General features: G+C 45.0%; 1 protein-coding gene across 1 annotated transcript in view; it reads right to left on the bottom strand.

Annotated features, from left to right (window-relative positions):
* The window catches only part of PKHD1 (PKHD1 ciliary IPT domain containing fibrocystin/polyductin), a 365190-nt gene that overhangs the window by 240495 nt on the left and 98158 nt on the right, over window positions 1-26537 (bottom strand). Inside the window, exon 35 of the mRNA XM_072944834.1 lies at window positions 15960-16116. Within this exon, the coding sequence (XP_072800935.1) occupies window positions 15960-16116 (157 nt within the window). The remainder of the gene's footprint in view (window positions 1-15959; window positions 16117-26537) is intronic.

Below are 26537 nucleotides of genomic sequence, written 5' to 3'. Positions count from 1 at the left end.
ACCTACTAAGTGGATCCAACGTGCCAAATCGTGTCCGACTGTTGTTTTTCAGAAATCGTAACTGCAAGTACTTAACCACGTGCTGGAGGAGGGAGGGAGGAAGAAAAAGGCCAAGGGGACTCTGGTTTCTGATTGCCTGCATCTTAGTGCAGAGATAATGACCAGCACATATTCGACCCAAGAGTCCAACGTGGAGGCCCCTCCTCCCCGACCTCCTGTTCTAACCCTCCTCTCCAGCTTCCCCGGCCCTCGTCACCAGCCATCCTAAAGCCCAAGGCACACAGCGCCAGAAACATCGCAGAGCGTCTACTTGGACTTGACCCCTTAAAGTGCTCCTCCCTTTCAGCTGCAGTTTAGAACAACACACCCACATGGGTGTCCATTTTCACCATCTGTGAAATGTTCATGACTGGAATTCTTCCCCCAGAGAATCATGGTGAGATTTCTCACAGTGATGCTGGCGGTCCCTGGTCCTGGGTCTGACACCTGGTAGACACTTAATGCAGTGGTGTCCGCCGCTGTCGTCACCTTCATCCTGGTATTAGTACAACTTAGTTTCCACAGCTGCTCCATCATGGCAGCTCTGCTGGACCACCTCCTTCCAACACCTCACCAGGAGCTGCCCTGACATTCCTTTTCAAATATGGCGTACATATCACGTTGTAAGGCAAACGACCCAAGAAGTAACTCTCCTTTGATAATCTATAGCTTGATACGAGTGAGTGAGTGGCCCCCACATGCTTACCAGACATCCAAAGGGCCTACTGACAATTTTCCCTTTCCTCTTCATCACAATGACAAGAATAATCATTAGAAATGCAATAATAATCACAAATCCTGCACTGAACAAGAGGGAAAAAATGTGACCGCTGGTCCCAGCCACATTCTTGTGTTTACCAGAACTTTTTCACTCATAGCCACATGCCATTAATGTCCTAACTGATTATCTTCAACAGATGGACCACGGGCTGGACAATGGGTCCTACTATTGTAAACAGTTAGGAAATCTGAACCAACATTGATGCACAAGTGATGGAGACAGGACACTGAATCCAGGTTCCTCTCCTGACTCTGCTATTGGCCTCTGAATGACCTTCATAAAAAGTCTCACAAAATTGCCTGGCCTCAGATTACTCAGTTTCCAAATCTGTCCCACTCAGGGCTGAAGGATGGTCTGTCTGCTCACCAGTAATGTGCCAAACAGAACCCTGTATTCACTGAGGATCCTCCCAGCTCTAGAACATTTGACATCTGCATCTTCAGAGAGGCAGTCAAGTGTGCATTTGACACTGATGGAGACCCGGAGCTCAGGTTCTCCTGACCCCACCTATGTCACAGGGAACTCTGAATATCACTTGAGAAGGGTTATTACCTGCACAATCAGGAATTTAAAGAAGACTATGGGTATTCAAAAATATACATGCACCCCAATGTTCATAGCGTCACTATTTACAATAGCCAAGACATGGAAACAACCTAAATGTCCATCAACAGATGACTGGATAAAGAAGCTATGGTATACTTATACAATGGAATACTACTCAGCCATAAAAAAGAATAATACAATGCCATTTGCAGCAACATGGATGGACCTGGAGATCATCATTCTAAGTGAAGTAAGCCAGAAAGAGAAATAAAAATACTATATGATATCATTCATATGTAAAACCTAAAAAATAAAAAGGCAAATCAATTTATCTACAAAACAGAAACAGACTCACAGGCATAGGAAACAAACTTATTGTTACCAGGAGGGAAGAGGGTGGGAAGGGATAAACTGTGAGTTCTAGATCTGCAGATACTAATATATATAAAATAGATAAACAACAAGTTCATACTGTTTAGCACAGGGAACTATATTCAATATTTTATAGTAACTTATGGTGAAAAAGAATATGAAAACAAATATATGTATGTTCATGTATGACTGAAGCATTATGCTGTACACCAGAAATTGACACAACATTGTAAACTGACTATACTTCAATAAATATGTGTGTGTGTACATATATATACACACGCACACATACACACACCCAAAGAAATTATACTGGTTCAAGACCTAAAAAAAAAGAAGAAAAAGAAGACTATGGGGAAAACAAGGGAGATAACATGTCCTGAGCACCTACCATATGCTCATATATTTAGCTGTGTTGTCAGAAATGACCTTCCAAACAAGCCTAGGAGGTCAACACCACGCTCGGTATTTCACAGAGCAGACGGTGGGCTGGGGGAGGCAGAGCGAGCATTAGAACCCAGGACCACCTGACAGAGAAGCCCACATCCTATCCACTTTGCAAACCCTCCCAGGTAGCTTTTTCATTAGTGAGGATTGGTATTGTAGATGCATTTAAGGAAAAACAGGTGTTAACTTAAGTAGGTTTGCTTACGGCTTGTTTCTAGGTGGTTGATTTTAATTTTGTTTATGTAGATACACCTCGCCTCATTCCAAAAAGGATTTGAGGCCGATTACAGGGATTAGCGGGTAAATTTATAAACCCAGGCTTTGTCCCTGGTACCATCAAGCAAAGTATTAAACACACAGAAGCAAACTGGTAGAAATTATAAAATGTCATTTACTGGTGGGAATTAATAATGATGCTAATAAAGGGAGAAAAACTCAGCGCAAAGAGATGAATGATTTGTGTTGGCAAGAGTGCTACAAACAGGACTAATTAATTAATGTGATAAGGATTATTTCCTGCTAAAAAGCCTTCCTGCCTCACTTTATCAGAGGCAAGTATGTGTAAGGAAATCCAGGTGAATAAGGAAGAGAGGTTGATGTTGGAATTCAGCTGTTTTCGATTAAAAGAATCGTTAAGTGATAACCAAAGTGAAAGAATGGAAAGCTTATATTTTTTTAATTATTGAAATTTAATTTTATTATTATTATCTCAGTGGAGGCACTGGGGATTGAACCCAGGACCTCGCACGTGCTGAGCATGCGCGCTACCGCTGGGCTATACCCTCCCCCTGGAAAGTCTGTATTTAATCCACCTCTGTGCCAAGGCTCCGAGTGCGTCATCCTCACACTTCATTAGCTTAAAACAAACATCCAGGGGGCTGCTTTAAAGGACAGTTAGATGAGTGTGGGAGGGAAGTGGGAGGACTTCATTTCTCCCCTTTCTAGGGCTTGACCCCATTTCTGAAAGCTGAAATAAAGAGCAGGGCTGCAATCAGCCTTTGGCTGTGACCCTTAAATTGCTCATGATTGTTCATGAGAGCTGAGGACGTCCCACAAGCGACCTTGGGTAATTTTTATAAAAATCAATCAACCATCATTATTGTTACTTCCCGTCTAAAATAAATACATGGACACAACTTTTTACATGTAATCACTTCTTTCCATTAAGCATCTCTTGTTTCTTTTAACGGGAAGTAAAAGAGACTTTTAGCAGCTAGCTGATGTTTACAAATGACATCAAAACCTGCTTTCGGCTAACCCTACAATCAGCCATCCTCTGTAATAACCGCAAAATGATTTGCTGTGTGTGCATGTGTGTGTGTTTCAGAGAAACAAAAGTTCTAGCTATTGTCCCCCTTATAGGAAAAATTTCGAGTATAAATATTTTCCCACACGAGAATACTCTTCAAAAGGACTGGCGGTATCTTCTCCCTTAATTCTTTCCCTCTCATCTCTTTGGAATCCTCCCCAGTTGGGCCTTTGCCCCATCACGCCACCAACACTGGTCCTGTCGAGGTCACAAATGGCAACCACATTGCTGAAAGCCAGGTTCGAGGCCCAGTCCTCCCCTCTCCTGAGCAGCCAGCGGCATAGAACACACTTACTCCTTATTTCTTGACAAGCCTTCCCCTCACCTGCCCAGCACTGCTCCCTCCAGGATGCCCTCCTACCTCCCAAGCCTCTCCTTCCGGCCTCTGCTACCTGATCCCTTCTGATTGTCCCAACCACTGACACTTGGAATGTCACAAGACTCAGTCCCTTGATCATTTTTCCTATCATTGCAAACATTCTGTGAACCTTGGTTTTCTCACCTTGTCTGAAGGTTGCAAACACCACCATTGCTAATTGCTGATGACTCTCAGATTTATACCTCTGCCGTCAAGACAGACCCATCTGCTACTCAGCATCTCTACCTGCGTGTCTCAAAGGCGTCTCCACTTAGTAAAACCAGAAAGTCAGCCCCTCGTCTTGCCCCACAGGTCTTCTCCTCAGTCCTTCCCGTCTCCATAAATGGCAACTCCATTGTTCCTCTGGTTATTCCATCTAAAGGCCCTACAATCAACTGCCACTCTCTCCGGCACCCCAACCAATCCTCCAGGAAACCTTTTACCTTCTTCCCTCAAACTATCCCCATGATCCAAGCACTTCTCACCACTTCCAGGTCTATGGCTGGGGTCTAAGTCACTATCATCTCAACCCTGGATTACCACAGAAACCTCTTAAGCTGAGTCACCCTTCTGTCTTGGCCCCCACCCCAGGGTCAACTCTCCAAACAGCACACAAAGTGGTTTTTTTAATGCAAACGTTATCACGTCACCTCTCTGCCTGAAATTCTCCAATGGTTCCCACCACACACAAGAGTCAAAGCGCACCAAACCCCGCAGGGCTGGCCCTCTCTGGCCCGCTCTCTGTCCACTCTCCCCTGGCAACCCCTTCCCTCTGCCACCCTGACCTTCTTGCCCTCCTGCTTCACAGCCTTGGCCCTCACCTCACTGTGTGCCAATCCCCCCAACCACCACCAAACCACCACCTAACTCCCTGCTCATGTTTCTCCATGCTGCTCAGAAAATCTAAAAAAAAAATACAATGTGCTTACTTAATTGTTTTCCTTACAGAAATAAACTCCAGGCGAGCAGGAATTTGGGATCTATTTCATTCACAACTACAGCCCCCGTGCCTAGAACAGTGCCTAGTATATGGGGAGCTTGGAACGTGGTCATGAAATCCTTGTGGAATGGATAGGAGCTGAAGTTACAGAAGTGAACGAGGTCTCCCTAGGAGGACATGGAGAGTGAGAACAGAAAAAAAAGAAGGGGGATGATATTTCAACATTAGAATCGGGAGAGAAAAGATAAAGATATTTTGAGTGTGAGTCAAAGAAACAGGTGAATTAGAAGAAGAATCAGAAGGTCGTAGTGGACTCCGGGAAGAGCTTTAAGAACTGGGAAGGTGGTAGATGAATACAGCAAAGGCTTAGAGTCATTTTGGGGAGGATCTGGGGAAAAAGGGTGCAGGGCAAGAGAGTGCTTGGTTAGGACCAACAGCCAGATGAAATGAACTCGGGGAGCACAACTCCTGTTTTGAGCAGAGGGAAAGCCAGAGGTGAATGGAGGCAAGATGCAGAAAGGGATCTGTGGTCCTCAATTCATTAGCTCAATCTGTATCACCAAACTAGATCATTCATTTACCCAAAGGTTGAACTACCTGCCTGTTCAGATGTGCATTTTCCAATTTACTTATATTCATTGATGAGCCTCTCCATTCAGCTATTTATGTCAACCCCGAATAATCCTTTACAAGGTTGAGCAGCCTGGGTCTTGTAACCTTTCCAGTCATTAAATAGTCAGGTAGATGGGGGAGCCTGTGAAATTCCCTCTCCCTGGAGAATTAGAGACGATCATCCATTCAGGATGGACGGGTCCTGCTCCGCCTGGATAAGGAGGGCTGGGCCCCGCTGGTGGACCCCCTGCACCCTCCTGCACCCTCCGGCCCTGAGTTGCCAGGGTGGAGGGCGCTGGGAGAAGGTGAGGAAGGGGGGAGAAGATTAGCACCCCGGGAAGGCAGCCCCAGCCCGAAGCCTGCGTTCTGCTGGGGACGCACATAGCTTCCTTGGTTGGCGAGATCCGGATTAGACTTGTGCCTGACGCACTGGAGCAGAGCCTGGAAGCCTGCGAGGTGGGCTTGTCCCCGGCCAGAGAGGCGGAAAATCAATTTGGCTGGCAAACGAGAGCCCCCAAGAGCTCCGTGCACGCTCCGTAATCCTATCCACCCGCAGCTCGGGAAATAGATGCCTGAGCCCTCGCATATTCATGGGGGAGGTGAGGCATAAATCAGGCTTTAAGGATTGGGGGCAGAGGCAATGGACTCTCTGGCTGGCTACTAATTAATCAAGCCCAGAACACCTCAACCTGGCACCCTGGGAGCGGGCCACACACACACACAGGCTGCTGCTGTTTTCCCGATTTTTTTTTTCATTTCCATTAAAACAGATATTGGATGAAATTCTCCCCTTTAGCTGATGCTGCTGGTTCACTCCCCTCCCCATTCTTCCTTTAATTAAAAAACATGCTTATTGCAATACTTGCCAGAATCACTTTAACGGTATTTTAATTGTAATGTCTCTGCCTGATTAAAAAAAGAAAATATGAACTAGAAAGTGTTTGCAAAAATGTTCTCAGGATGCAGGAGAAGAATCACACACCTCCTGGAATGGGTACCACATGCTAATTCCTTAATGAGACGGTAGGACAGTCAAACGGGCAACGTGGAGGAGAAAACGTCCTGGAGATAAAGTCACTGACTCAGAGCCACGGACAACAGCGGTTGGAAGGAATCATTTTCATCGGCTCAGGCTTCCCCGGCAGGAAAGACAATTGCATCTAACTAAAATCCCCATGCTCAGGGTAGCCCCATTCAATGTGCCAACGTGCAGTCTGCAAAAGGTCACACAGCCTTCGGGAAAAGAGTGGCTGGGCCAGTTTAACTGGTTTCCAGTCCCGACAGTCCTGTAGGTTCCCTCTACGGTTTTAGGCTGGTAGTATGAGGGCAGGCGGGTAGCTAGATGTGAGCAGAGAAAGGGGCACACGGGCCAAAGGGCAGAAAACTATACATCTTGGGAACAACAGGGGTCCTTGGACAGACCCAGAAAAACAGGATCCTGTGGACTGGTTGAAAAAAAAAAAAATACCTTCTGTATTGACAAGTGTCCTGGAGGCAGAAGGGTGGGACAAGACAGGAATCCTCACCGTCTGAACGCAAGCTTTCCATCATTATGACCTCATCCAAGACTAAATAAGGACCAAAAAAATCCCTCATCCCCACCTGGGAAGGTGGGGCTGGGATGGAGATCAGGAAAGATGACCCCAACCCCTCCTCACCAATGAATATTCTGCCCATTCATTTTTACACCCATATAACCAGCTTGCCAAGGAAACTCAGGGCAGCTTACCACCTGCGTCTGCCCGCTCTTTCCTTGAGATCGTACTATCTATCCCGTAATAAATCTTTGCCTTGCTTTCTTGACCCCTGTGTCTTGTTTCTGAATTCTTTCTGCGACAAGAACCTCCCACCCACAAGAGTAGTTCTCAAACTTGACTGTATAAGAATCACCCAGAGGTCTTCAAACACAGAGTGCTGGGCTTCACCCCCAGAGTGTGTTTGCTCTGGGGCCCCAAAATGTGCACTTCTAGCAAGTTCCCAGGTGATGATCTTGCCGCCTGATCGGGGCGCACACTTTGAGAACCACCGCTCTAGGTACATGAAGCTTGTTCTAGGTGCCCACAGTCCCTAGTCTAAAACCAACTGAGAAACACAAGACCGGCATGGTAGATTAATCCACTCTGTCATTCAGCCAACATTTGCTGTTATTTTCCAGCCCGTCTGCTAGGTGCCAAGATGAAAGTGTAAAAAATACAGTCTGCACTTCCAGAAGGTGGTGACGAGGCTTAACTGCTCCAGGTGAACAAACGTACCCGGGTTTCAGTGAACCGGCCAACTTCACAGATAACCGAGAAAGAAGATAATGGTGATGACTCAGCCTTCTATTTTTTCTTTAAAACATAAACCTCATTAAATTAACCTCATCCATGAGTTAACTCTGTACTGGTTACAGAGTGTAAATGTACTTGTGGAAGAGAAACATTTAAAGGAACTCAAACACCAAGATATAAATTAACACCTTCGTGTCATTATAGTTACTGTTGTCAGTGACTACTTAACAAAACCTGGATTTCCCTTCTACTTCCAGAAAACCAAAACTTTCTTTAACCAACAAAGCTTCTGATACTTAAGTTCTGAAGGCCCTCACCCATTCCATGGATTTCTAAAAAGTCACTGAAAACCTCAGAAAGAAAGGACAAAACAGGGGGGAAAAAAAAAAACCTGTCCTTCCCCCGAAGTCTATTCCAAGCAGGTAAGTACCTCCCTAGCCACGAAGTTATTCATTCATTCAAATAATCTCCTTCCTTCTCTGTGTCAAATTCCAGTTAGCATTGACGCAATCACATTTTTGACCAGCCCAGCAATTTGATATGCTTCTCTGCATAATCTGTTTATTTAAAAGGTTCCAAATATAATTATTCTCTGAATACTGTAAACATGATTTTCTATAACATAGTAATTTCTTAAATTTTTTATTGAAGTAGAGTTGCTGTATAATATTATATAAATTACAGGTGCACAACATAGTGATTCACAGTTTCTAAAGGTTATACTCCATTTATAGTTATTATAAAATATTGGCTGTGTTCCCCATGTTGTACAGTACATCCTTGTGGCTTATTTTATACTTGAGAGTTTGTACCTCTTAATCCCTTCCCCCAATATTGCCCCTCCCCTCCTCCCTCTCCCCACCGGCAGCCACTAGTTTTATAATATAATAATTTTAGAAGTGAAAGATAATAGTTATTTTCTCATAGTACTTATTTATTTTAAAAATGGGAGTACTTCCTACTTTAATTGACCCCCAGGACTATTGCAGCACAGGGGAAATGGCAGAAATGAAACGCTCAGCCTTCAGTGCATTTCAACCTACACAAGAATCCCAGATAGAGAAGCATCCAGATTTCCAGCTTCACTCCCAGGCCGGATGAACAGGATGCGGGAACCCATTCACCAACGAATGAGGCAGAGAGGTAAGGAGAGACCCAGTCCTGAAGGACCCTGTAACCATATCAAGGCTAACGGAAAGTCCGTGAAGGGTTCTAAGTACGGACGTTTGAAACATTTATCTTTTGTTACTGAAAATATTATAGCTTCTGTGCTAGGAAGGGACTGGTCTCTCTCAATTGCATTTTTCATGTTACCATATCCAAGTTGTCAAGACATAAAACTGTAAATTGCTTAATATCTATCTATCTGTCTGTCTGCCCATCTACTGAAAGCATGTCCTTTCTCACAGCAACGGCTTATCTTTCATTTAAGGCTAATCAAGTGTGTCTGGGGCTGTTCTCTGGAGGTAAATAATGTAAGTTATTGTCTGACTGGGAAAAATAAGGGGTTTCAGAGCTCAGTGTCCCCCACATTAAAAAGCCTTTGTCTCTGATCTCCCGATACACAAACAGTAAATGAGATTGGTCACTGTCTGGACCAAGCTACTCGCATTTGAGGATACCAGGAAGGACTCTGATTATAGAGAAATTCACAGCTAACATTAACCTACCTCTTCAGGCCCCAAATTCATTCACTGAGCAGTTATCTGAGTACCTACTACGTGCCTGCAGGACCTTGAGGGTATTATGCTAAGTGAAATCAGTCAGACACAAAAAGATACATACTGTATGATCTCACTTACACGTGGAATCTAAAAACAGAAAAACAGAAAAAAAAAGTAAATCTTAGCTCATGGATATAGAGAACATATTGGTGGTTGCCTGAGGCGAGGAAATAAGGGGTGGGAGACATGGACGAAGGGGGTCAAAAGGTACAAATTCTCAGGTACACAATAACTAAGTTATGGAGATGTGCTGTACAGCATGGGGACCGTGGTTAATAACACTGTATTGCATATTTGAAAGTAGCTAGGACAGCAGATCTTCAAAGTTGTCACCACACACACAAAAAAGTGTGTACCTATGTGTGGTGTCAGATGTTAACTGGACTGACTGTGGTGATCATTTTGCAGTATCTGCAAATATCGAATCATTATGTTGCACACCTGAAGTTAATATAATGTGTCAACTCTACTTTAGTTTAAAAAAATAAAACCTTTTATAGAAAGAAGGTCTACAGTGAACCTGGCAGCGGGTCAGGAGAAGATGGCTTATCTCAGTAAGCCAAGAGCATGCATGGCTGTGCTAGAAATCCCAAATACGACAGACCAATAGAACTGAGTGTCCCCAAAGTCATGAACTGAGAGAAAAAGGTTTGGAGAAAATGAGACCACGTACCCGACTGCACCAGGAAAACACACACCCACAAAGTCAAAACACCGAGGGGAATGGAGTCAACCAGGTGGACAGACTCTGCCACTCCCACCTCTGTATCCTTCCCTCTCTCGCCATAGAAGGGGAACACTTCCATATGCATTCTGAAGATAAAGAGGCAAAAGCCATCCACGGTCTTTACTGCCCAGCTAATTCTTTCAGTAATCCAGTTTGCTCTGTGTATGGAAATAGCCAACTGTCTGTAAATCAAATTGCAACACAGGTCTGACGTTCAGTCATCTCTTCTGTTCTCCCCTTCAATGCAAAAGAAACGACAGCTAACATTAATGGAGAGCTTATGGTGGACCAGGCCCCATGCAAAGGGTTTTACAAACATCACTCATTTAATACTCAGAATATCCACGTGAATCGGGCGATACCTCGTAGGATGGCCACATAACAGCAAACAACAAAACTTTGTCATCACTGCCACGGCTGCTGTCAAGAAAGCAGCCTGACTCTTGGCGAGGAGAAACCCAAGGCTCACAGAGGCTGGACAACTTGCCCAAGATCACAGAGCTGGTAAGAAGCAGAGCCCAGGTTCAGGCTCAGTTCTTCCCAGCTCCAACGCCTGCTAAGCATTCAACGGCTTGGGTCTACCCCAGGAGACAAGAAACAGGGAATCACATGGCAGGCAGCCAGGGCCGGAGTCAGCAGCACGAGCGACTGAAACAAGGTTCTGCTAGAGCACTGTAAAGGGAAGGTACTGTGAGTAATGAGAAACCAGAAAATGTCTTCTTCCTGAACGCCCAGCGCCAAGGAAAGAGGGGCTTCTACAGTGCACCCTCCCCTAAGTGACCCTTTATTAATTGTTAGCTCAGGGCCACTTCAATCCAGCTGTCTGACCACCAGCACAGGGAGTCGCTGCTTCATTCGGAAAATACAGACACCTCCCTGCAGACCCTGCAGACAAGCCCAGCATCCTTGCCCAAGATGCACAACAGCGCAGACAAGAGGGGAACGTGCCTTCTTTGTTATTAATGGCTCATCATAATTACTTGGAATAAAATACTAAATTTTAATTCAGCGATGCCTGTGGCCGTTGGGCATCTTAACATAAAAGAACGAAAAATATAATTAACTAAATCAAGGCAATATGCCTATTTCCATCCCAGCCCATTAGTATTAATTGATTGGGTTAATTCTCTTTTGTGTTTAACAGTACTCCCTAAAAAATAATTTAGAAAAAAAAAGGAGGGGGAGAGGAAAAGAGGGAAGAAGTAGAGATGGTAAATGGACACAAGTTCTGCATCTTTTCCTAATTAAGATGAAGTAATAGTAGATGTAGCTGTAGCTCTTATCATGGTCACAAAATAAGGTGCCGTTTTTCAAAAGAGTTCAGGAATCAGTACGGACAGCATGATAAACAATGGTGAAAACTCAGTCTTTGGGTACCATTTCCCAGTTGCCTCAAAGAAGTTTCTAATCTTCCTTCTTACTGTAAGGTGTACTTGTTAAAAAAAAAAAGTGAATTCTATTTTATAGATGGAAATCTAGGTAAGGCACAGAGTTCAGAATTCTCAAGGGCCATATGCAGAAGTGTTGGCTTTCCCAGTGTAGGAGCCTGGTCCTTCTATAGGTTGGGATTCTGGTTTCCACGAATGGAAAAATAATTTGAGGATGCAATATTTTCATAAAGTCCTTCCAAATGCAGCTCCTGGGTGACCTAATTTCACTTCTGTCTAGCACTAATCTGTTCACAGTGTGCATATCCCTCATGTAGAATAGATTCTTCACAACACCGTGGAAATGGCTAAGAAAGTGTTTCCACTCTAATGCTTTATATCGTGTTTGGTTTTTTGTTTGTTTGTTTGTTTTTATCTTTTTTTAATATCATGTTTGTTAAAATCTTTCGGAGAAATTATTTTTTGGCTTGAAATTTTGTATGCTTTGTCTCAGTCCGTAGATGGCACCAAAAAATAAACAAAATTCCACGCAGCTATTTTTCTGACGCCACGAAGGGATATGAAAAACGCAGTGACAGACACTCAGAGAGTGAACTGCTGCTATGGGTGATGATGATAACAATTCAATATGATATTTGAATAGGTTTTCATTATCCTTCACGTACTTTCACACATATTAGTGACCAAGAGAGACATCAGGGGTTTAGGGCTACTCCATATCAACCAGATACTCCTCCCCAGTGGAAGCATTCTTCAAATACCTTTTAGGAACACAAAAATAACTTAGCAGCAGATTTTATATTTCTAGCTCATAAAGATACCCTTTTACGTGCAGGTGTGTGCATGTATGTGAATCTATGTGTGTACATTTATGTAGATACGTGTATACACACATTTACAGACAGGCAGACAGGGACAGACAGCAGTGATCACCGCTAAGGGCAGTGAAAGCAAAGTACTTGGGAAAAGTGATATTCAAGAGAGCAAGAGTTTGAAAACTAGACTTCTTGAATTTCATCCAGGACCTGAATTTTGCATCATTTTATTTGTCCATCCACCCAACAATCCACACATGTTTTCATGTGTCAGGCACTGTCCTAGACACTGAAGAGACAGTAGTAAGCTGATTGATGGATGATCTTTGCTTTTTTGAGCTTATCCTCACAGAGGAAATGAACTGTAAACAAACAAGTAAATTTATAGTATAAATTGGGATGATAAGTGCTATGAAGAAAAATAAAAATTGTTGTAATTTTAGAAAAGATGGCCAGTAAGACCTCTCTAATAAGCTAACATTTACTCAAAGAGAGAAGGAAATAAGAGAGCAAGTCACATGAATATTTAGCAGAAGACTATTCCAGGCAAAGGACATTATGTGCAAAGGCCCTGCGGCAGGTGTGTCCCTGGAAAATTCACAGAAGAGCTGGAGCAGAGCAGATGAGGAAGACAAGTCAACAAAGGGACAGAAGTTTAACAATGGTGTGGACTTTATTCCCAGTGAGATAAGAAGCCATTGCGGGGGCGGGGTGAGGAAAAAAGTAATAAGATGGACATATTTATAAAGGGCGTGGACAATAAAAAGTATTGATGGGGTATTTTAGCACAAAGCATAAAAGTCAAATACCAAGGACTTAAACACATGAAGTCATGTTTTTCTATCACAAAAAGTGACTTCAGAGGTGGGCAGCCCCAGGGGCCATGCCAGTATGGCAACTCCAAAGTCATCAGGGTCCTGGGTCCCTGCTAGTCTTCTGTTTCCCCATTCTGAACCAGTCACTCATGGTCCAAGATGGCAGCTGAAAGCGTGGCTATCACATTTACATTCCAGGAAGCAGGGAAGGGAAAAAAAGGAGGGACAAATAGGGTATGGTTCCTACTAAGTCACCCCTGCTTTGGGAAATTTCCTCAACGTCCTGCACCCCACTTCCCCTTCCAGCTCACTGGCCAGTTCTTAGGCACAGGCTATGTCTACCAAAGGAGACACAGCTGGGTACATCGCTGCCGCAAATAAAAGTGGGAGTTCTGCTACTAAAGAAGACAAAAGAGACAGAAATGTGGGGACCAACTAAGAAGTCGTCTGAAATGGTCCCGGCCCAGACTTATGCTGATAAGGGCTAGGCTGGTACTCACAGAGGCGGTGCTACATGGGACACGTGCTGAAGGTCCCACCAATGAGATTCCCTGATGGATTGGTCATGGGGTGTGAGAAAAAGAGAGAAACCTAGGATGCCGCCAAGACCTTCGGCCTGAGCCACTGGACCGTGCAGTTGCATTAAGGGAGATGGGGAAGTGCCTCATGTTTTGTTTCCATGTGTTGATCTACATGATCAAAACTTGTCTTGGGTACCAACGGCGTGCTCTTCACCTGCCCCCACCATGCAACTTACTTCCCGGACACTCAGATTCCTTCCGCCTACATTCGGCCTTACCTCCCCCATCGCACATTTTAGAAATTTCACTCTTACGTTTGCTCCCAAATTACGTTTCCTTCAGTAGGAATGCACCTCACACATATTAAGTATTACTCTTCACTTCTTCTGTGTCTCACACAGAGCTCCTAAGCCATGTAATAAGCATTCACAGGTCATCGGTTGAATCAATTTTCATCTGGGTCCTTTCCCTGTTCTCATCCTTTCTAGAAGCTATGACCCGTATCTCGGTGATGAAAACCTCCAAGTTTCACTCTGGGCAACCCGGTTCCCTGCCAACGACTCCTGGATCCTGTTTGTGCAGAAACCTGTCCACTCACCCTCACAATCCTACCAATGGTCCTACTTCCCGAGGGAGAGAGGAGGGACCCTCCCAGCGACGGACCTTCCCTCTCCACGGGATGAGAGTTTGCCTTCCCAAACCTAGCCACTTACAGGTCATCCAAGAGTGAAATACTGCCTGAACCAGGGACACGAAGAAAAAGCCCTACTGAAAGGTGGCAGGTTGGAGCAAGCGTCTGGGTTACCCGGATCTTTAAATCTCCAAGAGGGAGAAGCCGGGTACACATTCCACACGTCCCTGCCTTCCTCGTACACTTTGCTCTCTCTCTGACACCTCCTCTCCATCGCCAGTCTCTGGCCTGATCGATAAACATCACTCCTTGATAGAACATTTACCTGAAACTAACAGGACAACCAGAGACTCAGAGGGGCTGAGTTTTGGCTGGGAACCTTCTCCTAAATGGTATTAATATAGGGCAAAGACTCCTGAGCAACGAAAGGGCAGCCCATCCTCCAAAAGAATGTGACTCCTGTGGCCAGAGTCCTGGTGAAAGTCCTGTGAAGAGAGCAGAGCATCTTTTGTCTGAGCTGAGACTTTTGTCTGAATTGAGACTTGAAGTCTGCAATTTTCCTTTGTCATTGCCATCCCTTAGGTGGTGGATGGCTGTCAGTAAGTCAGCACTCTCCACGGCCACTGGCTGCACACACACACACACACACACACACTAAAAGTCAGGTCAAGAGCCCAGGCTCACAGACCTTTTTTCCTTAAGGGACCAATTCATTGATTTGCCTGAAAACTTCTCCTTGCTACTCAATGGGGAAAAGAAAAGCTTCCAGAGCATAGAATGTAAAGTGATGAATCAGAGAGACCTCATTCCACCTGTGAGAGACAGGTAACAACACTGCACCAGTTTATCCCCTGCCAAATATGTTATTTTCTCCTCATAGAGCCACGTTCTTACTTTAACAAGAACAAATGCTCCTGTAAATGTTAGCTGTATTTATAGCAAAGAATTGCATTTTAGTGCAGTTTTACAGATATCCATAACTAATCACATTTCCCAAGCAATTTTCATTTGCCGATGAACAAGAGTCACTTTGATAACCATTCCGTGTTATCTGCCACTGAAGTAGGCCATGATTTCTATTCTCATTTAACAGATAAGGAAACCAATGTACAAGGAGGTAGGGAAAAAAAAAACTGACTTAGTCATTTGGTGATGGGATCGAGGAGTTGAAAGTTGAATTCTCAGTCTCTCCCAACTTCCCAGCCCCTAGAGCTATGTGGCCGGTTGTGCAATAAGGCAGCCTATTTATATGACTTTCCGTGGGACCAGGAAGTCAAAACCACAATGGGGTCAAAGCAGGAAGACACTGCTTTCTTGGCAGAGAATTTCAAAGGCAGCAACATTAACTGATTTCAGAGCCTTTTGCTCTATTGTGGGTGCTGCCAGGGACAAGCATGACTACAAAGGGCTTGGATAAAGAAGTATATTCTTGGAAAGCACTGTTCACCCTCTCGTATTTGAAAAATTAAAATAATCAAGCTCTGTGCTCGTAAGAGTCGAAAGAAAGGGCTTTCATTTTGAACCCTCTGACCACTTCTCCCTTTCACAGTGAAATCTCAGTTTGGTCCAAGAATAAATGACCCCTAAAGTTCCCCTTCCTCCTGCCCCTAAAATGATAGAATCACATATAATAACGCCACCCGCCCCCCTCAAACTCCGCCAACCTTTCACGTGCAGGAAGTTGAGGATGCTGGTGTTGGTGTCCAGCAGGAGCACCTGGCCCTTCTCCACCGTGACGTTGTCGCCCTCTTGTGGCCGTCTGCCGGCAAGCCAGCTGTGAGCCCTGGACCACCTCCCGCAGAAGTGTAAGGAAAAGTTGCCCTGGAAAACAGGTTTTGTTATTTTGCTTTCTTTTGTTGTAAAGCAGGAGGGTCTGGGTGATCGATCAAAACAGAAGCTTCTCGAACGAAAATGAATTTAAACACAATTTTAAATGTCTCAATGCGATTAATCATCCTCTTTCTCCTGCAACGAACTCGAACGGGGGAAAATACGGAAGGGGCACAGTCGTGCTTGCAGGGCCTCTGTGCCCGGCCTCTGGTAATGTTTTCTTACCTTTTTCTTCCCGGCACAGGCAGGCCCCCTTCTCCCTAACAGATGGGTTTGATTCCATTTTTTATTTTTCCCGACATGTATTGAGTCTTGGACAAACGTCATAAATAGCCCAGAATAGAAACAATTAAAATGTTCTGCTGGATGGGTGGCATTTTGCTTTATGTAATTGGTACCATTTTTCACTGGCTGTACCACCAAGTGTCCCTGTTTTACAGGAACATTCCTCTCTCCACGTGTCCAGCTCCATCCTCCCACACTGCCTCTTTTGATATTATGGTCGCTTTTTCCTCTGTGCATCCGTGCTGAAAAAGCTCGTGCACAGGGGGGAATGCCAAGTGACTTCAGATGACAGCCCAGAACCTTTGGGCGAGGGGCCGGGAGCAGGGCTGGGGGGAGCCCGGAGGAGGAGGCACCCCCTTGTCCCCCTGCAGTCTCCCTCTCAGAGCTTTTGGCTTCCTGTTAATCTATGGTCGCACCAAAGTCATGTGGTTTTCAAACCAAGGATGTGAAAAATCGCAGAAAGCAGTACCACGCTCACACAAGAGGCTGAGAACAGGTCTAAATGTCTTGCGCAGGTATGGAACTGTAATTCTGATCAATGTAACGCAATCCGACTGGAGCAGGCGATCACCTCAAGGTCACACGGACGATACATGCGTGTCTCTCCTCTCCACCCAGATGCCAACCTAACGTGAAGCCCCAGTTCCTACAAAACAACTGCCTAGAAGGTCCTCTGGTGCCACGTTAGAGGCAGATGGGAGAAGATCGTTCAGAAGGGAGGGGGCATGTTTACAACACCAGCAACTGTACCTCCACAGAGAACAGTGCCCTAGAGTATTTCCGAGAGAAAATGGAGAAATGTGTTGCCTCTGGCCAGTGGATTTTCCAGTTCACTAGTCACACATTGTACACTGAACCCCACCATCCACAAAACTCCGGGATAAGGGAAAGAGGGATCTTTGCATTTTCTGCATCTATCAAGGAGGAATAATAGGCAGTGACTCATCCCAGTTTAAGAGACAGAAAGGCATCAGACACAGCGATAAGGAGTCCCAGCCCTGCAGGGGAAAAAAAAAAGAATGCGTGGAATCTGAGCAGCACTGTGAGCTGTGGGACCCGTGTACACAGGAGAACCATCTGCAGACGCAAACAGTAGGAGAGAAGTTTATCTCTCCAGTGATTTCGCACTGCAGCTGGGTGCAGGCAGGCAGAATTACAGAAAGGGCTCCTTATAAGGCTGGACAGTCTATGTTCTTATAATCCTTTACTTCACTCCTGTGGGATCCGCAAAGAGGAAAGGGGGCAAACAGGAGGAACTGGAGTGGAACGAAGTTGGGGGGAGATGGGAAAGCTCGAGCCGAAGACGCGAAAGACCAGAGGAGGTGATGCAGATTATCTGTAACATCAGCCCCGAGTCCACTACGAAAGGACATTTGAGAAAGCCTGGATTTCGAGAAGCTTATAGGTGGGAAGAACTCCAGAGAAATCCTATCCCTTTATTCTAAAGGTGACAGTGTTTCTCAGCCTAGAGCTGTTTCAGGGGCAGGTTCCCTCAGTGCCACCAGGATGGACCCACAATCTCAGGAGCTGGGACCAGCGATCTGCTATTGGAATCACCTCCCAGATGGCCCTCCTGCATCGAATCTGAGGACTAATTCAAGGCAAGGGCTAGAGGGGAGGGGAATATCTGCAAAAGGAAACACGAAGTTCCTTTCACACCAGCCCCAGAAGCTTGAGGAGGGCGAGGGTATGTGGACGAGCCCTGAGCGGGAGTGAAGAACTCAGCAGCATGACAAGAGCCCGGGGCTCAGATCCACAACCCAGATGCAAACTACAAAGAGACTGAGAACTACAAAGGCTCACGACTATCACAGTGGAAAAATCTGGAACAACTAGACATGAATGGGGCATAAGGAGGTCAGAGGAGGACCATTCCATGACATCTTCCAGGAAGGAACTTGAGAGCATTTCAAAATTCACAATTCGCACTGACACCTGTCATCCAGCTCCAAGAGAACGTTTAAGACTTACTCTTTTGCTTGAGAACCGCTATGTGAATCATTAGCTGCCCTCCCCAGTTCTACCATCTTGGCCTGGCCGGTCAGCCTTCGAAAACTGCTATACTCGACCCAACCCGGCAGGTGGGAAGGTCAAATATTGTTAACTCCTCTTTACAGTGGAGGAAACACAGGCTCCAATTTAAATGTTGTGTCAAAGACCTGGAGGCAGAGACAGACCGGACTCAGCCAAGCAAGCTCCCATCTCAGGTCTTTGCCCTCATATGGCCTCTCTCAGAATGTCCTTTGCCAAAGTATCTGCACAACTCCCTCCCTTACTTCACTCAGGTACCCGCTCAGACAGCACCTGCTTCCCTGTCTCCTTACGGAAGCGCCACGTCCAGTCACCCCCTCTCCTCAATACGGCTCCATGCTGGTACTGACCATACCATTCCTTCTGTTTTTATCATCCACTGAGGTTGGTCAGGACTTTGTTTTGGTCACTGCTGTATCCCCAACCCCCTAAAAAGTGTCTGGCACATAGTAAGTGCACAATAAAAATCGATGACATGATTTCTTAAGTGAATCATCCACCTGCTAGTCCCACATGCACTTATAGATATTACACACACACACACACACACACACACACACGAGCATACATGCCTTCTTGATACAACAGATGTGCACCTAAGGGATAAGACCTAAAATGCTTAAAAATGCTACACCCCCCTAGGTCTCCCAATCCATTGAGTTTGGCCCACAGCCCTTCACACTCCTTTCTGGGTTTTCAAATTCTCTCTAAACTTAAACCAAACGATGGCAAGCCTATCTAAACAAAAACCCGAGACTCAGATTCAATCTCCCTATGAAATCTTCCACTGATTGTTTTTCTTTCACCTCAAGTCTCTTTATTCAATATGGTAGATTCCAAATGGTTATAAATGTTCAGCGTTAAGTTCCAAAAAAATCTAAGCTTCCCTCTGCCCTCAGACTTTTCTTTACCGTAATAAAGGTGTCTTGAAATACATAGAATTTTACTGATGATTCATGCTTATTACAAAACCATGACTGAATATTAAAAGTCCTAAAATATTAATGCATCCTCAGCCATCTAACAGCCACCTGGAAAAGTGAAAGGGCCACGTATCTCTGTGACAGCATGTCGCCAGTGAATCCACAATGACACACATGTCACCATGAGACTTTCAGCTCCGCCACATTGTCACAGTTGACACAATGGTGGTACCGTTCCCTACACACAGGACTCCTGGGGCGATAACCCCACAAAACAGTGGACGTGGCTCACTTTCCAACATCTGTATCCTCCAGTTCCTCTCACTTTGATCCAGTCACTCAAAAGAGAATGATGATGGAACTGATAAAAGACTTCTCGTCAATACATTTGAAAGCATCTCAGTTGATACCAATGTGACGTTTTGGGTGAAAACCATGTTCCACTCCCCCAACCCACCTTCCTGGTCAATGCAGGTTTCGCTGCCACCAAATCTAAGCTCTTTCTGTGATAATTCCCAAGGTGTTCAGCCTTACACTCTACTTTTCTTCGACATAAACAAGTCACTCATTCCCATGCTGCAGATGAAGAAAACCACTTCCCTGTGGGCATACGGGGGTGGTTTGAACATAGAAGTTTGAAAACTATCCAGAACACACCTTCATTTTTACCTCAGAAACTACAGCCTCAGATACACCAAAATGAAAACCAAAAAATGAAACAGAACACAAGCAAAAGCCCTGCTGCCTCGGCAAGAGGCTGACGTGATCTGTTTGCTCCTCACAGCTCATCAGCACTTTTCTGAACTTCAGGGAATGTGCGGTGTCTGCAGATCTCACATGTCACCTTCAATGTACTTGCGACACCCACGCGAGTTATCTTGAAAGAAGTCACTGATCAGCAAGATGGAACACCAGGCGGCGCCGGGACCTCTCTGCCAGCGTCTGTGTTAAGCAGGGGCGGTGGCGGAGGGAGGGTGGGGGGGTCTGTCTAGCCACAGCCCCTCCTTCTTCAGCAAACAAGCCCTGGAACTAGGGAAAGGCGGGCCCCGGTCACCGACAATCTCTCCACCCTTTGCACTGCTGTTTGCTCCAAAGAACTTGTCCTCACGGAAACATCGTGAGGTATTTACAGTCAATCAGCCCCCAGTGGGATGTAAGCTTCCTGAGAGCTTCCTGGCTCCCCGCTCTGGACCTACAACAACGCCTGGCATGAAGTAGGCACCCCAAAAAATGTTTGAATGAATAGTCAACTCTTAGATGCACTCATAATCACTAGGACAAAATGTAAAATGCTGTCTTAACAACTAAAATAATTTGATATGAAGCAGCAACTTGTTTTTTACTTTTTTCAGTGCTCTTTCACACTGAAATGTCTTTAGTTTTTATGAAATGAAATTTATTTATCTTTTCTTTTGTTAACATCCTCCATCCATTTCTGCACACAATTCCCTTCTTTCATTCTAACACGAACAGCATTGTGTGTTCTTCTCAATGTGTAGGGTTCTGTATTTTCATGTTAGTTCTCAACTAATTTAGAATTTATGTTGAAGGGAAGTTTTCCATTCTTCTTTATTTTTTACCTTTGCTTTTGGTTTTGTTTCCCAAATAGTTAACTACCTTCATACTATTTACTAAATAACATTTGCTCTCCCAACTAGTGGTCTTGGCTATTTTAATAACTATATTATAATATTGGGTGACATTTAGCTTGTTGGTCAATTAAAATCCCAAACCTTTCATGTACGAGCTAATGTAAAGGTATTTCTTTTAGATACACGTGACCTCATCCTTGTTCTTAAGGTGTTCATGTTATTTTTTTAAAAAAGACAAATAGCCAGATCATTCAACTGTGTGTGATTAATTCAATAATTAAAGGCATCACCAAGGTGATGTGGGAGTACAGAGGGCTGGCTGTGCCTTACAGGTGAAATCCAGTGCATTAATTACCCTTCCGTCTTTCAGTCTAGACATCTCAGACAAATTAACACAAGCTGAGATTATTCCAGCTGATTCTGAAACCCAAAAGATGTTCACTTGTAGGAAAAGTCAACCATCTACAAATCCAGGATTATGAATAGAGCCCCAGACCTATAATCTAATAACTCCTTAGGGAACAAAAAGGAAATTAAATTAGTTTGGCATAATTTGTTCTTACTGAGCTCATGCTGGCTCTAAGAGATCACTTCCGTTTCTCCGTGCTTATAAACCCTTCGCGATGATGACATGCCATGAGGAAGTCCCTCCTCGCTGCCAGGGTGTTGGGTCCTCAAAGAAACATCAGCCACACCTCCTGCCAGGGGCTTGGGCCCAATTCAGATTTCCTCTCTCTTCCTCTTAGAAACCCGGGCAATTCACTAGCTCCCCTCTCCGTTCCATGCACACCCTACACCCCAAGATGTCTCAGTGGCATTACTCAGTGCTTCATCCTTGTAAGTTATTTTAGCCCACTCAGGAACATCACAGTCCGCAAACAGAACAATCTCGCTGGCCCTTTCTTCCTCGTCTCTTCCACTCGAATCTTCAAATCTCCTCAACAGTGTCTCTTCTCAGTTACCAGCCTGAAGATCATTCCATGACTGAGCGCCTCCAGGGCACACGTAAGACATTTGACTTCCAGCATCACTCATCTTCACCACCGAAAAACCTACCTCTGTCCCTCCCTGCTTTCAATGTTAAAAATGTTAAACTTAAAAAAAGTCGTTCATCATGGCGAACATTTTTGAGTGCACTTAACACTCAGTAATCCCAGGCTCCTTTCAGCCTTCTTGCCCGGAAGCACGGTGCGGATGGATCTCTGGGTTCAACCAGTATCTACTGGGCATCCCCAACCCGAGAGGCACAGGGCGGGGCACAAAATAAAGCAAATCTCTGACCTCAGGGAGCTTATATCTTAGGGAGAGAAAGCTAAGTGAGTAAAACAAATAATGTGCTCTTGGAGGGAAAGAAAGGCAGGAGGAAGTGGAGGAGACGTGGCCGGGCGGGAGGCGCTCTTTCACACGAGCGCAGTGAGCGGGCCCGCCCCTCGGGCAAAGGCTCGGAGCGGAGGCGGGTGGAGCTCCGAGAACGGGCGCCGCCGGGAGCACAGACCGGCCTGCGGGACTGAAGGCGGGAAGCCTGCACAGCTCTGTCGCCCTTCCTGCTGAAATATGGGGGCACTCATTCATTTTTCTTCCATATAAAGACCCCGAGCTCTTCACATGTCGCAGGGAAGAGAATCAAGTGAAGTAAGTCAAGAGAACGTATCAGGGTCAGCAAACTACACCCAAATCTGGCCCATCCACTGTATTGATAGGTCAAGGTTTATTAGAACATGGCTTTGACTGCTTATTTACCTTTTTTATTTTTATTTTTTTATTGAATTTATTGAATTGCAGTTTACTTGCAATGTTTCAGGTGTACCACAGAGTGATTCAGTTATACATATATATGCATTCTTTTTTTCAGATTCTTTTCCATTATCGGTTATTACAAGATATAGAACACAGTTCCCTGCACCATGCAGTAGGTCCCAGTAGTTTGTCTATTTTATACATAGTAGTGTGTATCTGTTAATCCCAAATTCCATATTTATCCATCCCTGCCCCTTTCCTCTTTGGTAACCATAAGTTTGTTTCCTATGTCCGTGAGTCTGTTTCCGTTTTGTAAATGAGTTCATCTGTATCATTTTTTTAGATTCCACATGTAAGTGGTATCATACAATATTTGTCTCTCTGTGTCTGGACTTACTTTACTTAGTATGATAAGCTCTAGGTCCAGCCATGTTGCTGCAAATGGCATTATCTCATTCTTTTTTAGGGCTGAGTCATATTCCATTGTATAACTATACCACAGCTTCTTTATCCAGTCTTTTGGATATTGATGGGCATTTAGGTTGCTTTCATGTCTTGGCTGTCATGTTACATATTGTTTATAGCTTCTTTCACTTTGTGGCAGAGACTAGGTGGCCCACAAAAGCTAAAATATTTACCATCTGGCTCTTTTTAGAAAAAAAAATTTGCTTACTCCTGGTAACTTCTAATGTATACTATCAGTATAATAAGAAGAACTGATACTGTCCAAGTGCCTGTAATCTGCTCTGTATACTACATGTATATTCCATCAAGATTGAAATATGTTCAAAATAGAAACTTCTACGATTAAAAATAAATAAATAAATATAATATCAATACCTAAGAGACTGAGGACTGGCAAACAAAAGGGTATACACTGAAATGCTAGAAACTGGTCCAGTTCTCATTTTCCAGTAAGCAATAAACCAGGTCTCTGCAGGCTACATAAAGGCAACCAAAAGTCCGTGTTGTGTGTGTATGTGTGTGTCACACCTGGATGTGCACACATAGAGCCAAATCGGAAGATTGACAGCTACACGCTAGCCTTCTCCACAGAGCTGACACACTGCCATTTAACCAGCGAGCGCGGAGCACGTGTTCCTGCTCCCAGTCATGAGTAAGAGACAAGGTTAACATTTTAAGTGATGGACTACAGCATGTTATTTCCCCATGCCGTGGACCCGTGACTGCGCCGCCTTGGAAAACACTTAATTTCAGAGCTGGAATACATGGGAGCATGCTTTTCCTGCCCGGTACCTTTGACAGCTCCTCAGTTTCAAACACCAGGGGAACCTTTCTCTTTTTTTTTTGCCTCCTTTTCTTTTTTTCCTCCCTTTCATACCTGAAGGGAAGCAAAATGCATATGGGGTGGCAGAGAGAAAAGGAGGAGTCGGTTTTACAATAGAACTATTCACTACCATCTGCTCTAATTACTCTTAATGCTGGCCTACCATCTTCATACAATAGCAATAATGATCTCCTCAAGGGCAAAATAAAAATTTTTTTAACAGAAACAAACAAATGTTGATTGCATTTAGCTCCCAGGCTAAAGAAGTGTAGAGCTCTTGGTAGTGAACCATTAATTAGGAAAGTGGGCAGGTCTTCCATTAGCACAAACAAAACAAATCGGGTCTCCTGTGCGGTTCTTCTCCCGCCTCTTTGGGGGGATCGTGCCCACAGCTCTCGGAGGTCAAGGAGATACCCAGGCACGTTCCTAGGACTGAGGTTATGCCACACTGATGCCCTACGCTTGGATCAGAACCAGACAAAGCCAAGACTTTCCCCCGTCTTCATGTTGGCATCACACATGCCCAGTTTCAAGAAACACTGAATATAGAAATAGGTCTTCTACCAAGAGGACAGATTCCCATCCTGGGGTAAGCTCCCCAGGAGCCACCCCAAACCTCAAGCCCTCATTGGAAACTAGAACTAACAGCCCCCCTAAAGGAGCTTCAGGAATGGAGGTGATCCAGGAGGGGTCCCTTCTTTGGTACTCCAGGAGAGCCCAGGACTTAGTGAAATATGTAGGGTCCAGAAAGACCTGGAACAGACCCCTACGATGCCAGCAGAACTCTGACTTTCACCAAGGCTGTGTCTAGAGACCATCTCAAATCCCCAGGTGGAGCTTACTGCTGGTGTTAAGAACTCTGAGGTGCCCTCCCAGGACTCCTGCCCCCTGAGCACACGCCCTGAACACTCCCCTTCCCGTTAGTGGGAACAGAGCTGGTGAGTAAGATGGGCTATCCTTCCATGATCAGGTTACATCACGTGGCAGTGGTGAAGGAATGCTGCCGGTGTAATGAAGCTCAGAAATCAGTTGACTTTGGGTTACTCAAAAGGGGGACAGACTTCTCTTATGCAGGTGAGCCCTTAAAAGAGATCCCCCCTCTGACCTTGAAGGAGCCAACTGTCGGGTTATGGAAAGGACCATCTGATTAGGCCCCAAGAGCAGCCTCCAGGAGTCAAAATGGTCCTTGACCAACATCCAGCGAGAAAAAGAGGCCCTCATCCCACAGCTGAAAGGAACCGATTTCTGCCAACAACGTGAAGGAGACTGGAGGGAGACCTTGAGCTCCAGCTGAGGATGTGGCCAGGCTGACACCCTAACTGCAGCCTTGTGAGACACGGAGCAGGGACCCAGCGACCCTGCACCCAGATGTCCGACCCGCAGACACTTCGACATGATAGATGAGCATTGTCCTGAGTTGCTGAGATTGTGGTTATCCGTTATGCAGCGTGTGTGCTACGCAGTCATTTTCACCGAGAGTGTGTCTGCACTTGAGTTTTCCTCCTTTCCTCCTGACTGAAGTCACTACCCCAAAGGATGGTTAACAAGACCAAGATGGGATGGCCGTGCCAGGCGGAAGGCCAGGGGTTTTCTCACCGCATAAGGGACTCCCAACACACAGGACAGACAACACAGAATTTTTTTTGTTAATTTATGATGTCAAGAAGTTTAGATTAAGACCTGAGAGAGAACTCATTTGCTCAGGGAGAGGATAAACAGCAAATGCTACAGGACTGCTACGCCCTCACAACCTTTCTCTATTTAGACTGAAGAAATGCAAAATCTTTCTGATCCTGAACGCAACCATGATGGGTGTCCTCTGGGAGATACTGAGGATTTTTAAAAGCCCAGATTCCAACCTGACTTCTGAGCATGGTATTTGAATGTAATTGGTATTAATAACACTACTCTTCTGCTTGCATTGCTTCCTGAGGAGAGAGGAGAATCTGACTTTTTTTATTCCCTCACTTTAAAATTGAAAAAAAAAAAAAAAGAGGCAGTGTTTTGCAGGGGGAGACCAAGCTCAGAAACCAGAGAAATCCATCCTGTACCTGAACCTGGGATCTTCACTGGCCTTGACTAAATAACTTTTCCCTCCTTCTTGAAGCTTCAGGGTAGAGATTAATGTACTTTTTAGGGAGGACAAAGGAAATGTTCATTGACGTTTTCAGATCTCCTGCTATCAAAGTAGCATCAAGTTTCACCATTCAGCATCCATGCCTGTATTGTCTGGTATTTGATGATGCACGAGATTATTTGTTTTAAAGCAAATACCACAAAATTATCAGTCCTGCTGGAGGAATGAGGAAGCCCAGAAAGATTAAATGAATGATGAGTTTCAGAGCCAGGATGAAACCTTGAGGATCTAGGACTTGGGGAGCTTGTCTGTCCTCCACAGGGTGGAGGCCTCTCTTGTTTACACAGGTCACGTTGATTAAATCATCGCCATCATTTCTGTGAGTCTTCCCTGGGCACTCACTGTGGCTTGCACACTGGGGGACCCTCCCCTGTACCCATGAATGCAAAACTGACTTTGCCAGCTCTCAGAGCCCGCTT

The sequence above is a fragment of the Vicugna pacos genome, chromosome 20, assembly GCF_048564905.1.
Source record: "Vicugna pacos chromosome 20, VicPac4, whole genome shotgun sequence".
Lineage (NCBI taxonomy): Eukaryota > Metazoa > Chordata > Mammalia > Artiodactyla > Camelidae > Vicugna > Vicugna pacos.
The sequence above is the reverse complement of the archived record's forward strand: the minus strand, read 5'-3'. Positions and strand labels throughout refer to the sequence as shown.